The sequence below is a fragment of the Oncorhynchus kisutch genome, linkage group LG16 (genome assembly GCF_002021735.2).
Source record: "Oncorhynchus kisutch isolate 150728-3 linkage group LG16, Okis_V2, whole genome shotgun sequence".
NCBI lineage: Eukaryota > Metazoa > Chordata > Actinopteri > Salmoniformes > Salmonidae > Oncorhynchus > Oncorhynchus kisutch.
The window spans coordinates 17276807-17292009 of record NC_034189.2 but is presented as its reverse complement, the minus strand read 5'-3'; the positions used below and the strand labels follow the sequence as shown (position 1 = coordinate 17292009).

Here is a 15203-nt window from a genome sequence, read left to right as displayed (position 1 = left end):
TAAATATTCACTTACTTTTTGAAAATCTTCCTCTGGTTTGTCATCCAAATGGTCCCATGTAGTGTTGTTTTGTTAGATGAAATCATTCCTTATATCCAAAAAGTCTGTTTAGTTGGCACCATCGATTTGAGTAATCCACTCGTTCAAACATGGAGAGAAAGGAATCTGAAAATCTACCACTTTGTTTCAACAAGTCAAACTACGTTTCTATTAACTCTTCAGATACCCTAAAATGTAATCACTATAATATTTCTTACGGAAAGAAGTATGTTCAATAGGAAACCGATTTTAGCAGGTGTGTCTTCATCGCTCGCCCAAACACAAATTTCCAAGACTGTGTCCCTGTTCTAAAACTCATATTTCTTGTTAGTTTTGGAAGTTACAGGCCTGAAACGTTGAACATAGACTGCCGACAGCATGTGGAAGCCATAAGAATTGCATCCTGGGAGCTAGAATTCAGTATGCCCCTATACTTTCCATTGTAAGAGCATGGACTCTCAAAAGAAAAATTCTGGTTGTTTTTTCTTTCTACCATATCTATTGTGTTATAGTCTCCTACATTATTTTAACATTTCTACAAACTTCAAAGTGTCTTCTTTCCAATGGTACCAATGATATGCATATCCTGGCTTTAGGGCCTGAGCAACATACAGTTTACTTTGGGCACGTCAGTCAGGCGGAAATTGAGAAAAAAAAGGGCCTAGCCCTTGTTCTTAACTGACTTCCCTAGTTAACTAAAGGTTAAATTAAAAAAATAGACATCCCTGTGTTTTGAGAGAAATGTCTGAGTTTGACAGGTGTTGTTCACGGTTTGAGCAAGAAAACAATAACTGATTCGATAAATTGAATGAAGTTGCGCATAGTGCTATCGGAAAGTATTCAGACCCCTTGACTTTGACATTTTTGCAAATTGTATTAAAAATAAAAAACAGAAATACCTTATTTAAATACAGTACCAGTCAAAAGTTTGGACACAGCTACTTATTCAAGGGTTTTTATTTATTTGTACTATTTTCTACTTTGTAGAATAATAGTGAAGACATCAAAACTATGAAATAACACATGGAATCATCTAGTAACAAAAAAAGTTTTTTTAACATTCTTTTATATTTGAGATTCTTCAAAGTAGCCACCCTTTGCCTTGATGACAGCTTTGCACACTCTTGGCATTCTCTCAACTAGCCTCACAAGGTAGTCACCTGGAATGCATTTTATTTAAGGTGTGTATTAAGTTAATTTTTGGAATTTCTTTACATCTTAATGCGTTTGAGCCAATCAGTTGTGTTGTGACAAGGTAGGGGTGGTATACAGAAGATAGCCCTATTTGGTAAAAGACTACGTCCATATTATGGCAAGAACCGCTCAAATAAGCAAAGAGAAACAACAGTCCATCATTACTTGAAGACATGGTCATTCAGTCCAGAAAATTTCAAGAACTTTGAAAGATTCTTCAAGTGCAGTCGCAAAAACCATCAAGCTCTATGATGAAACCTCAGGAAAGGAAGACCCAGAGTTGCCTGTACCAGCTGAGACACAGGGGTGACCTACTATGCTATACTATACTATGCATGCTAAGAGTCGAGGAAAGACTGACCACATCACTTCTTGTTTTTGTAAGAAACAATCATGTTAGAAATTCCAAATAGTTTGCATAGTCAACTTACACACAGCAAGGACACACACACACTTACCCCACCAGACATGCCACCAGGGGTCGTTTCACAGTCCCCAGGTCTAAAGCAAATTCAAGGAAACGTACAGTATTATACCGAGCCATGATTGCATAGAACTCCCTTCCATCTCATATAGTGCAAGCGAACAGCAAACCTGGTTTCAAAAAACAAATAAAGGAACACCTCTTTCCCCCCAATGTGCCCTACTTTTTGTGTGTACGTACTGACATGTACGTGTAACTGCTAGATGCACACACACTACATGTTCATGTTTTTAAATGTATGTAAATTGTAAAGTATTTTGTCTGTAATGTATTTTCCCGTTATGTCGGACCCCAGTAAGACCAGCTGTTGCCATTGGCGTCGGCTAAGGGGGATCCTAACAAAATGAAAAACTACGCAAATCAACAACATTGGATTGGTGTAAGCATGGACTTTCTACCATTTTTCTGACACCAGTCCATTCATTTGTAATCCATTAGGGCAGTGAACAGTTCTTGGAGAGATAATCAGACCATTGTCAGTGTTGAAGACGCATCCACACACGCACACACACACATCTGGTCTCTGGTCTTGATTTGTCTTGATTAAAGTCAACCAGAAATCCTTAGCAGACCTCTCAAGTGGTGACAGGTTACTTCCCAGAGCCAGCCCGGTGCGTATGTGCATCTAGTGTGTGTGTGTGTGTGTCTACACAATTCTTTTCGGCATTTGTACAGTGTGTTTGAGTTTGAGGCTGCGTGTATGTAGGCCATAGTTTTTAGGGTCTGTGTTGAAATGTGAGAATGACAGACATTAATATTAATCTATAAATTTGTCAAGTATGAATCTCCACCATACTGTTTCTGTATGTGTTTCCATTTGTGTGCCTGTCTGCCTGGGTTGGTTTGTAAAGTGTGTGTGTGTGTGTGTTGTACAGTGTGGAATGAGCTCTGAGAATTACAGAGAGTTGTGCAGCTCTATGTTCTTCTGTCACTGTTCTGGGGCCTGCCTTGTGGTGGGATCTGTTTCTGATTCACACACCCACCCATGTCGCTTCACTTTCAGTGGTCAGGAGGAATATAATCTCTCTCTCTCTGACAATCAACATTATTCTGTTTACGCTCCTTCCTCTTTTCCTAAGTAAATCACATCACTGATGGCTCTGTATACGGGATTTAACTGAACCCTTTCCTGTAGTACCAGGCCAAACCATGAAATGGGGAGCACATGAGTTAAGCTGCAGCCCTAATGGACAGGATAAAATGCTGTTTATGACCATATTATGATCACAGTGTAGTTCCCATGCTGATTCTTGCCAACAGTGATTCTTCAGACTCGTACAAACTCACTGCTGGCTTATGTTCTGTAGCCAAACCCACAACGGGTCTTTTTTAACGTGTTCAGAAAGGAAAAACTATGTCGAATGTGGTGGAAATATGATGATGATCTCTTTGGATAGCTAACTTGCTTTGTCTCTCCCTTCTTCTCTCTCTTTCTGCCTCTTTCTTTCTTTTCCTATTCCCCCCACTCTCCTCTCTCTCTTTCTTTCTTCCTTCTTCTTCTCCCCCTCCCGCCCAGGTGAAACTGACCCTGGTGACAGCCAGTGCAGGAGGACCAGGGGAGGGGGGTGTGGACGTGTCCTCTGCCCCCAGGCTCAGGCCCTCTCCCCCGGTCAGCCAGCTGGTGCGTCTGCTGTGGGGCGAGGACACGGTGGAGCTCCAGATGTCTATAGGACACATCCCTCACATTGTCATGTACCTGTCACTCAAACTGGACTCAGACTCCCCCCTGGAAGAGGTCAGTTCAGTAGGTCTCAGAAATGCACCCTATTACCTATATAGTGCACTGCTTGGTACGAACACATTCGACCAAGAAGCAAAACCCGAAATGAAATGTAAAACGTATTGTGCGTCTAACTGTAGTTCAATGTTAGCTAAGTGCTTTCTTCAGACCCAGTGAAAAGCACCTCATGGATGCAGTTCATTTTATACACTCAATAAATGAGTACTTGACTGCATTGAGTCATTAAATGTAAAAATATATATATAAAAAAATACCCATGTAGGAAATTCCTTAGTGCAGCACTTAAAAAGCTTGTTGGCACACTGTGTTTTCTGACACAAAGCATAAGCTTTAGAGAACAGAACTACCACTCTGGTAGGCTTTCAGATCCAGGGCCTTTGCCTCTTTATAACAACATCCAAAATGTACAGGCACACACACACACACACACACACAAACACACACATACACAGTGGAAAAATAGAAACAGGGGAAAGGTGTGAAAAATAAAGTTAGTTCCTTTTGATAATATCTCCCCTGACGATACAAAACCATTACATTAGTAATGGGATAAATAAATGTCAATAATTGCACAAGGATCGAAGTGATTAACGTTAGTTTCACTGACTTCAATACAATATATTAATTGGATTATATGACGCTTTTCCAAGTACTCAATGTGTTTTACATTGTAGGGGGGGGGGGGGGGACTCACACCTCATAGATACAGTGGGGCAAAAAAGTATTTAGTCAGCCACCAATTGTGCAAGTTCTCCCACTTAAAAAGATGAGAGGCCTGTAATTTTCATCATAGGTACACTTCAACTATTACAGACAAAATGAGGGAAAAAATCCAGAAAATCACATTGTAGGATTTGTAATGAATTTATTAGCAAATTATGGTGGAAACTTGATGTCTCAAGTTTTGAGGGAGCGTGCAATTGGCATGCTGACTGCAGGAATGTCCACCAGAGCTGTTGCCAAATAATTGAATGTTAAGCCGACTCCAAACTTGTTTTAGAGAATTTGGCTGTACGTACAACTGGCCTTACATCCACAGACAACGTGTATGTTGTTGTGTGGACGAGCGGTTTGGGAATACAGTCATATAACTTATTTGTTTCAATTGACTGATTTCCTCATGCAGTGGCTTGTGAATGTTTTCACCCCCCTTGGCATTTTTCCTATTTTGTTTCCTTTAAACCTGGAATTAAAATATATTTTTTTGGGGGGGGGGGGGTCGTATCATTTGATTTACACAACATGCCTACCAGTTTTAAGATGCAAAATATTTTAAAATAATAAAACAAGAAAAAGAAAAAAAAACTGAATTTGAGCATAACTATTCACCCCCCCCAATGGCAATACTTTGTAGAGACACCTTTATCAGCAATTACAGCTGCAAGTCTCTTGGGGTATGTCTCTTTATGCTTGGCACATCTAGCCACTGGGATTTTTGCCCATTCTTCAAGGCAAAACTGCTCCAGCTCCTTCAAGATGGCTGGCTTCCGCTGCTGTACAGCAATCTTTAAGTCATACCACAGATTCTCAATTGGATTGAGGTTTGGGCTTTGACTAGGCCATTCCAATACATTTTAATGTTTCCCCTTAAGCCACTCTTGTTGCTTTAGTAGTATGCTTAGGGTCATTGTCCTGTTGGAAGGTGAACCGCCGTCCCAGTCTCAAATCTCAGGAAGACTGAAACAGGTTGAAACAAGAAATGACCTGTATTTAGCGCCATCCATCATTACTTCGATTCCAGTTTCCCAGTCCCTGCCGATGGAAAAACATCCCACAGCATGATGCTGCCACCACCATGCTTCACTGTGGGGATGGTGTTCTCGGGTGATGAGAGGTGTTGGGTTTGCGCCAGACATAGCGTTTTTCTTTATGGCCAAAACACTAATTTTTTGTCTCATCTGACCAGAGTATGTTCTTCCATCAGTTTGGGGATTCTCCCACATGCCTTTTGGCGAACACCAAACGTGTATGCTTGTTTTTTTCTTGAAGCAATGGGATTTTTCTGGCCACTCTTCCGTAAAGCCCAGCTCTGTGGAGTGTACGGCTTAAAAAGTGGTCCTTTAGACAGATATTCCAATCTCCGCTGTGGAGCTTTGCAGCTCCTTCAGGGTTATCTCTGGTCTCTTGGTTGCGCCTCTGATTAATGCCCTCCTTGCCTGGTCTGTGAGTTTTGGTGGGCGTCTCTCTCTTGGCAGGTTTGTTGTGGTGCCATAATTTTTTCCATTTTTTAATAATGGATTTAATGGTGCTCTGTGGGATGTTCAAAGTTTCTGATATTTTTTATACCCCAACCCTGATCTGTACTTCTCCACAACTTTGTCCCTGACCTGTTTGGAGAGCTCCTTGGTCTTCATGGTGCCGCTTGATTGGTGGTGCCCCTTGCTTAGTGGTGTTGCAGACAGTGGGGCCTTTCAGAACAGGTGTATATATACTGAGATCATGTGACAGATCACGTGACACTTACATTTTTATTTATTTATTTATTTATTTAACCTTTATTTAACCAGGTAGGCAAGTTGAGAACAAGTTCTCATTTACAATTGCGACCTGGCCAAGATAAAGCAAAGCAGTTCGACAGATAAAACGACACAGAGTTACACATGGAGTAAAAACAAAAATACAGTCAATAATGCAGTATAAACAAGTCTATATACAATGTGAGCAAATGAGGTGAGAAGGGAGGTAAAGGCAAAAAAGGCCATGATGGCAAAGTAAATACAATATAGCAAGTAAAATACTGGAATGGTAGTTTTGCAATGGAAGAATGTGCAAAGTAGAAATAAAAATAATGGGGTGCAAAGGAGCAAAATAAATAAATTAATTAAAATTAAATACAGTTGGGAAAGAGGTAGTTGTTTGGGCTAAATTATAGGTGGGCTATGTACAGGTGCAGTAATCTGTGAGCTGCTCTGACAGTTGGTGCTTAAAGCTAGTGAGGGAGATAAGTGTTTCCAGTTTCAGAGATTTTTGTAGTTCGTTCCAGTCATTGGCAGCAGAGAACTGGAAGGAGAGGCGGCCAAAGAAAGAATTGGTTTTGGGGGTGACTAGAGAGATATACCTGCTGGAGCGTGTGCTACAGGTGGGAGATGCTATGGTGACCAGCGAGCTGAGATAAGGGGGGACTTTACCTAGCAGGGTCTTGTAGATGACATGGAGCCAGTGGGTTTGGCGACGAGTATGAAGCGAGGGCCAGCCAACGAGAGCGTACAGGTCACAATGGTGGGTAGTATATGGGGCTTTGGTGATAAAACGGATTGCACTGTGATAGACTGCATCCAATTTGTTGAGTAGGGTATTGGAGGCTATTTTGTAAATGACATCGCCAAAGTCGAGGATTGGTAGGATGGTCAGTTTTACAAGGGTATGTTTGGCAGCATGAGTGAAGGATGCTTTGTTGCGAAATAGGAAGCCAATTCTAGATTTAACTTTGGATTGGAGATGTTTGATATGGGTCTGGAAGGAGAGTTTACAGTCTAACCAGACACCTAAGTATTTGTAGTTGTCCACGTATTCTAAGTCAGAGCCGTCCAGAGTAGTGATGTTGGACAGGCGGGTAGGTGCAGGTAGCGATCGGTTGAAGAGCATGCATTTAGTTTTATTTAAGAGCAATTGGAGGCCACGGAAGGAGAGTTGTATGGCATTGAAGCTTGCCTGGAGGGTTGTTAACACAGTGTCCAAAGAAGGGCCGGAAGTATACAGAATGGTGTCGTCTGCGTAGAGGTGGATCAGGGACTCACCAGCAGCAAGAGCGACCTCATTGATGTATACAGAGAAGAGAGTCGGTCCAAGAATTGAACCCTGTGGCACCCCCATAGAGACTGCCAGAGGTCCGGACAGCAGACCCTCCGATTTGACACACTGAACTCTATCAGAGAAGTAGTTGGTGAACCAGGCGAGGCAATCATTTGAGAAACCAAGGCTGTCGAGTCTGCCGATGAGGATATGGTGATTGACAGAGTCGAAAGCCTTGGCCAGATCAATGAATACTCCACATTGCACACAGGTGTACTTTATTTAACTAATTATGTGACTTAATTGGTAATTGATTGCACTAGATCTTATGTTATGGACTTCATAGCAAACAGGTGAATACATATGCACGCACTACTTTTCAGTTTTTTTATTTTTTATATCACTTCACCAATTTTTACTATTTTGTGTTTGTCCAGTACATGAAATCGAAATTAAAAATCAATTTAAATTACAGGTTGTAATCCAACAAAATAGGAAAAACGCCAAGGGGGATGAATACTTTTGCAAGGCACTGTATGAATTGTAACTCAATAATTGAATTAATATTTTTTTTCAGTATAGTAGCCACACTTAATTTCAGACGCTCTCTCTCTTCTCTCTATCGCTCTCAAAATTCAAGTTCAAATTCAGATTGGTTCAGTTCATTTCAGTAGTAGTAATAATAGTACATTTGAAGTCAGAAGTTTACATACACCTTAGCCAAATACATTTAAACTCCGTTTTTCACAATTCCTGACATTCAATCCAAGTAAAAAGTCCCTGTCTTAGGTCAGTTAGGTTCACCACTTTATTTTAAGATTGTGAAATGTCAGAATAATAGTAGAGAGAATAATTTATTTCAGCTTTTATTTCTTTCATCACATTCCCAGTGGGTCAGAAGTTTACATACACTCAATTAGTATTTGGTAGCATTGCGTTTAAATTGGGATAACTTGGGTCAAATGTTTCAGGTAGCCTTCCACAAGATTCCCACAGTAAGTTGGGTGAATTTTGGCCCATTCATCCTGACAGAGCTGGTGTAACTGAGTCAAGTTTGTACGCCTTCCGGCTCACACACGCTTTATCAGTTCTGCCCACTTTTTCTATAGGATTGAGGTCAGGGCTTTGTGATGGTCACTCCAATACCTTGACTTTGTTGTCCTTAAGCCATTTTGCCACAACTTTGGAAGTATGCTTGGGGTCATTGTCCATTTGGAAGACCCATTTGCGACCAATCATTAACTGATGTCTTGAGATGTTGCTTCAATATATCCACATCATTTTCCTTTCTGTCATGATAACATCTATTTTGTGAAGTGCACCAGTCCCTCCTGCAGCAAAGCACCCCCACAACATGATGCTGCCACCCCAGTGCTTCACGGTTGGAATGATCTTCAGCTGTACTTCGGCTTGCAAGCCTCCATTTTCCTCCAAACATAACGATGGTCATTATGGCCAAACAGTTCTATTTTTGTTTCATCAGACCAGAGGACATTTCTCCAAAACGTACGCTCTTTGTCCCCATGTGCAGTTGCAAACCATAGTCTGGCTTTTTTATGGAGGTTTTGGAGCAGTGGCTTCTTCCTTGCTGAGCGGCCTTTCAGATTATGTCGATATAGGACTCGTTTTACTGTGGATATTGATACTTTTGTACCAGTTTCCTCCAGAATCTTCACAAGGTCCTTTACTGTTGTTCTGGGATTGATTTGCACTTTTTGCACCAAAGTACGTTCATCTCTAGGAGACAGAACGTGTCTCCTTCCTGAGCGGTATGACAGCTGCGTGGTCCCATGGTGTTTATACTTGCGTACTATTGTTTGTACAGATGAAGTTGGTACCTTCAGGCGTTTGGAAATTGCTCCCAAGGATGAACCAGATTGTGGAGGTCTACAATTTTTTTTCTGATGTCTTGGCGGATTTATTTTGATTTTCCCATAATGTCAAGCAAAGAGGCACTGAGTTTGAAGGTAGGCCTTGAAATACATCCACAGGTCCACCTCCAATTGACTCAAATGATGTCAATTAGCCTATCAGAAGCATCTAAAGCCATGACATCATTTTCTGGAATTTTCTAAGCTGTTTGAAAGCACAGTCAACTTTAGTGTATGTGAACTTTTGACCCACTGGAAATTTGATACAGTGAGTTAAAAGTGAAATAATCTGTCTGTAAACAATTGTTGGAAAAATGACTTGTGTCATGCACATAGTAGATGTCCTAACCGACTTGCCAAAACTATAGTTTGTTAACAAGAAATTTGTGGCATGGTTGAAAAACGAGTTTTAATGACTCCAACTTAAGTGTATGTAAACTTCCGATTTCAACAGTACATACTGTGTAATCATGTATACAGGTACAACACTACTGTTGTTGTATGGTGGAATCTTCGGTTGATTACATTTAATTAAATAAAAACAGAATGGCTAGTAAATCAACAACACGTACATGGATGATTGTTACACTATGTATTACTGCCAGTTATATAGAATGTCAACTCTTCATGGGATTCATTCTCTCTCTCTCTACACCAGTACTCTCTCTCTCTCTCTCTCTCTCTATACCAATTCTCTCTCTCTCTCTCTCTATACCAATTCTCTCTCTCTCTCTCTCTCTCTCTCTCTCTATACCAATTCTCTCTCTCTCTCTCTCTCTCTATACCAATTCTCTCTCTCTCTCTATACCAATTCTCTCTCTCTCTCTCTCTCTCTCTCTCTATACCAATTCTCTCTCTCTCTCTATACCAATTCTTCTCTCTCTCTCTCTCTATACCAATTCTCCTCTCTCTCGCTCTCTCTATGCCAATACTCTCTCTCTCTCTATACCAATTCTCCCTCTCTCTCTCTCTCTCTCTCTCTCTCTATACCAATTCTCTCTCTCTCTATACCAATTCTCTCTCTCTCTCTCTCTCTCTATACCAATTCTCTCTCTCTCTCTGTCTCTCTCTCTGTCTCTCTCTCTGTCTCTCTCTCTGTCTCTCTCTCTGTCTCTCTCTCCTGTCTCTCTCTCTCTCTCTCTCTCTCTCTCTCTCTCTCTCTACCAATACTCTCTCTCTCTACCAATACTCTCTCTCTCTCTCTCTACCAATACTCTCTCTCTCTCTCTCTCTACCAATACTCTCTCTCTCTCTCTCTCTCTACCAATACTCTCTCTCTCTCTCTCTCTCTCTACCAATACTCTCTCTCTCTCTCTCTCTCTACCAATACTCTCTCTCTCTCTCTCTCTACCAATACTCTCTCTCTCTCTCTCTCTCTCTCTCTCTACCAATACTCTCTCTCTCTCTCTCTCTCTCTCTCTCTACACCAGTACACTCTCTCTCTCTCTACACCAGTACACTCTCTCTCTCTCTACACCAGTACACTCTCTCTCTCTCTACACCAGTACACTCTCTCTCTCTCTACACCAGTACTCTCTCTCTCTCTCTCTCTATACCAATACTCTCTCTCTCTCTCTACACCAATACTCTCTCTCTACACCAATACACTCTCTCTCTCTCTACACCAATACACTCTCTCTCTACACCAGTACTCTCTCTCTCCACCAATTCTCTCTCTCTCTCCACCAATTCTCTCTCTCTCTACACCAATACTCTCTCTCTCTCTACACCAATACTCTCTCTCTCTCTACACCAATACTCTCTCTCTCTCTCTACACCAATACTCTCTCTCTCTCTCTACACCAATACACTCTCTCTCTCTCTACACCAATACACTCTCTCTCTCTCTCTACACCAGTACTCTCTCTCTCTACACCAATTCTCTCTCTCTCTACACCAATTCTCTCTCTCTCTACACCAATACTCTCTCTCTCTACACCAATACTCTCTCTCTCTCTCTCTACACCAATACTCTCTCTCTCTCTCTACACCAATACTCTCTCTCTCTCTCTACACCAATACACTCTCTCTCTCTCTACACCAATACACTCTCTCTCTCTCTCTACACCAGTACTCTCTCTCTCTACACCAATTCTCTCTCTCTCTCTCCACCAATTCTCTCTCTCTCTCTCCACCAATTCTCTCTCTCTCTCTACACCAATTCTCTCTCTCTCTACACCAATACTCTCTCTCTCTCTACACCAATACTCTCTCTCTCTCTACACCAATACTCTCTCTCTCTCTCTACACCAATACTCTCTCTCTCTCTCTACACCAATACACTCTCTCTCTCTCTACACCAATACACTCTCTCTCTACACCAATACTCTCTCTCTCTCTACACCAATACTCTCTCTCTCTCTCTCTACACCAATACTCTCTCTCTCTCTCTACACCAATACTCTCTCTCTACACCAATTCTCTCTCTCTCTCTCTACACCAATACTCTCTCTCTCTCTCAGAACTTGGAATTCGAAAACACATCAGCTTGTCCGCCGATTGTAGAGTAGGAGAAATGACAGAAGTTGTTGTGTGTAGCCTGTGTGTGTGCATTTTGATATCTGCGTTTCTGTGGGTACACACACAGTGTGAGTGTTTTTATATTTATTTTCGTGGAAAAAGGAGGACTTGACAGGTGAAAGCAATATGGTGGAAGCTGATTGTTTGGTCAGAACATTAAGATGCATCTTGAAGACTGTGCTGGATAGAAATGTTTATTACTAGGAAACTAATCATAGTTTCAGTGCCTGAGGTGTATACTACAAAGCAGGATCGAGGAGTTAGCCAGCTAACTTGCCTGAATATAACTTTGTCTGTGGTACAAGTGTTGATGTTGTTGACCCAGAGGTGAATGTCTGGCATTTTAAGGATTCTCCCAGCTTTTGTCCTTGTTTCCAGGGTAATGAAGCCCCCCCCCCATCCCCTGTCCAAAGTGGTCGGCCCAATCTCCCCCCGGCCCTCTCCTGAAGTAGTCGGCTCCACACCCTTCATAACAGACAGCATGTTGTGGAGAATACTATTATCACAGACAATACAGGGGAGCATGCCCTGTGCTCTGTCTTCTCTAACAGACTGTCTGTCTGTGTACTTTCTCAGCAAGAGATCCTGTACCAGTACCCTGTTTCTGAGGCGTCCAGGCAGCTGAAGGGAGTCCGAGGGATCTTCCTCACTTTGTGTGACATGCTGGAGAATGTTACCGGGGGACAGATAGTCAGGTAAACAAAGTCTGTATAATCATATACATATTGTGGGAGCTCAGTAAGAATTCCAAGGAAATAAGAAAATGTCCACTTCCTGTTTGCCGTGGCCTCCAGAAATACTGAAGAAGTTTATTGGGAACAGCAAATAGAGGGTTAGGTTAGTCAGGTAAGACTGCCACGGAGGTAGTGAATATACAAAGCCCCAATTAAATATACGAACTGCTAAACATGGAAATTCCTGCCATGGTTATATTTCTTCTCTATCTTTTCTCCTGCACCGGTTCTTCCTCTCGCTTTCCTCTCCTCGTCTCCCCCTCTTTCTTTTCTGTGCTCTAACCTTCTGCCTTCTCCTCCCTCTCCTCTCCTCTTCTGTCTTATTCCCCCTCTTTTTTTGTTTTTACTCTACCCGTCTTCTCTTTTTCTTTCTCCTCCTCCCCTCCATCCCCCTCTCATCAGCTCGTCTCTCCTGCTCCGTAAACAGCTGGTCCATGTGGGCTACTGGAAGGAGAGCAACAACCTGCTGGTGATCGGCCTGCCTGCTGAGAGGTACCCGACCAGTGGAGGCTGCAGAGGGGAGGACGGCTCATAATAATGTCTGGAATGGAGTAAATGGAATGGCATCAAACATGTGGAAACCATGAGGAAACCGTGTGTTTGATGTATTTGAAACCATTCCACTTATTCGGCTCCAGCCATTACCAAGAGCCCGTCCTCTCCAATTAAGGTGCCACCAACCTCCTGTGGTATCAACACATCAAAGTCATCCGAAGTCAATTATAGCATCAAATACATACTTCCATATTCAATACACCGTTTCACTCAATCACATGTCAGCTAAATGTTATAGCTTTTCTTGACCATGTGCCCTAATAATATGTTTGATCTCCTCCTCCTCGTTGACTGTGTGTTATGTTCTCTTGTTTTCTTCAGGGTTCCTCTGCTCTCTCTGCAGACGGTAGTGGGAGGTGTGGTCAGGACTCTCAACGTGATGTATGGCTCTCTGGGCAGGTCTGTTGACGGTCTCCAGTCCTGGTCATTGACTAGGGATGCATCCTAAATTTGACCAAAAGTAGTGCACTATGTAGGGAATAGGGTGCCATTTCGGACGCTGGTTTGATTTCCCGGTTCAAGCAGTTCCAGTCTTTCTGGCTTCCCATTTGATGCTGTTATATTACATCAAACCTAAATAGGCTTTTTTCCCTCCACCTCTTCCCATCCTCTATCTCTCCCTCAATCTTTTCATCCTCTCCTCCTCAGTGCATTTTGCCAGGTGGACCACGCCCCCAGACTGGACCATTTCTTCTGCCTGTTCTTCCAGCAGCTGATCCACCCCTCCAGGTTGAGTGGCAGCTCCGTGGCCACGCCCCCTGATGTCTCGGAGACTCTCTTCTTGGACGGACTGCCGGCGGTCCGATGGCTCACCCTGCCTCCTGAGATAAAGGTCTGCATGGGCCACAGCTTCGGGCCCTGGATGTGATGAAGCACTTCCTGTTCATTTGTGTCTTCACCATTTGGTGTTTGTGCTTCCTCATGCTTTAACTACCTTTCTTGTCCTATGAAAAGTGTTTTAGACTCGCATGTCAGTGATAAGTTTAGGAATTTGCTCTTGCTATAATATGACTGGGCTTTTTTGCAATCTTGATCAGGGATGGGCAACTACAGTCCTCTGGGGCTGGAGTGGTGTCACTCTTTCCCCCCATCCCTAGCAAAACACAGCTGATTAAACTAATTTCATTCTAATCTGAAGATCATGATTAGTTGATTATTGGAGTCAGGTGTGTTAGCTGGGACTGGGGCAAAAGTGTGACACCAATCAGGCCCTTAGGACTGGAGTTGCCCATCCATGATCTTGGATGTCTTTATTGATTTATGTCTCATCTTTGCTGCCCTCTGCTGTCTGGCGGTAAAAATCACAAGGGATCCTGCCAACCAGTTTTCTGCTCAGACTCTTTTCCAATGCGAGATGCTCCAGAGCGTGGTTGAATCTGCAGCCATTGTTAATGCAGAAATAAGTCACTACATCTGTGCTGTAAAATTACAATTGTATGTCAGAATTCTATTGATCGTCTCTGATCGTCTGTCTATTCACAGATGGAGGTTGACACTGTTCTCTCAGACTTTGAATCGTCAGATTTTGGAGAAATGGTAAGTCAAATCGTTACATAGGACTCTGGTCAAATCAGTGCACTTTATAGGGAGTAGGGTGCCATTTTCATTAAACAGAGCCACCAGCTGTCTCCTTCCCTCTGTTGGGCCTAGTAGTGAGAGGAGAAGGTGAGTCTATTTCTGGACCTGCCTGTGGATATTTAATGAGCCAGTGAGAGAGAGAGAGCAGCAGGCTACTTAATCATTCATGTCTGACCTTCTGAAACTGATAATGAAGATAGTCCTCTCTCTCTCTCAGTCAGAAGACTTCTATGGCATGAGGCGTCTCTACGTGACGCTGGGCTCCTGTCTGTTCTACAAGGTGGGTGTCACACACACACACACACACCTGACACCTGTCTGCTGGATCGCTGTCCTTTCCACACACTCTTGACACCTGGGCCCACGGTGAAGCCCAACACCTCACAGACACCCTTGGATGGATAGGAAGAAAGTTAAATGTTATGCTATCTATATAATCACATCACCCAGGATAACACACTGTACTTCTTAATTCCCTGGATGTCACACCATCAGCCTAACAACTAATGCTGGCATATGAATGATGTGTAGAAGAAGTAGGTCGTTCAGTAGACTCCAGTCTCCATCACCTTAAGTGTAGAGAAGGTGTGGCTCTTTAATAAGATCAGGCAACCTGTGTTACTAGAAATATGAACACTGTTTTATATTTATTGTGTTATCTGTGTGTGTGCGCGTTCTTTTGTTCCTGTGTGTGTGTTCTCTGTTTGTCTACGTGTGTGTGTTTGTTCCTGTGGGTGTGTGTTCTCTGTCTCTCT

General features: G+C 42.5%; 1 protein-coding gene across 4 annotated transcripts in view; it reads left to right on the top strand.

The window, feature by feature from the left end:
* intu (inturned planar cell polarity protein) overlaps positions 1-15203 on the top strand; it is a 45878-nt gene that overhangs the window by 21958 nt on the left and 8717 nt on the right. For all 4 annotated transcript variants that reach the window (XM_031791903.1, XM_031791902.1, XM_031791901.1 and 1 more), the window contains exons 4-10: positions 3234-3452; positions 12158-12276; positions 12718-12807; positions 13192-13269; positions 13519-13702; positions 14353-14406; positions 14666-14728. In XM_031791903.1, coding sequence (XP_031647763.1) covers positions 3234-3452; positions 12158-12276; positions 12718-12807; positions 13192-13269; positions 13519-13702; positions 14353-14406; positions 14666-14728 — 807 coding nt within the window. The remainder of the gene's footprint in view (positions 1-3233; positions 3453-12157; positions 12277-12717; positions 12808-13191; positions 13270-13518; positions 13703-14352; positions 14407-14665; positions 14729-15203) is intronic.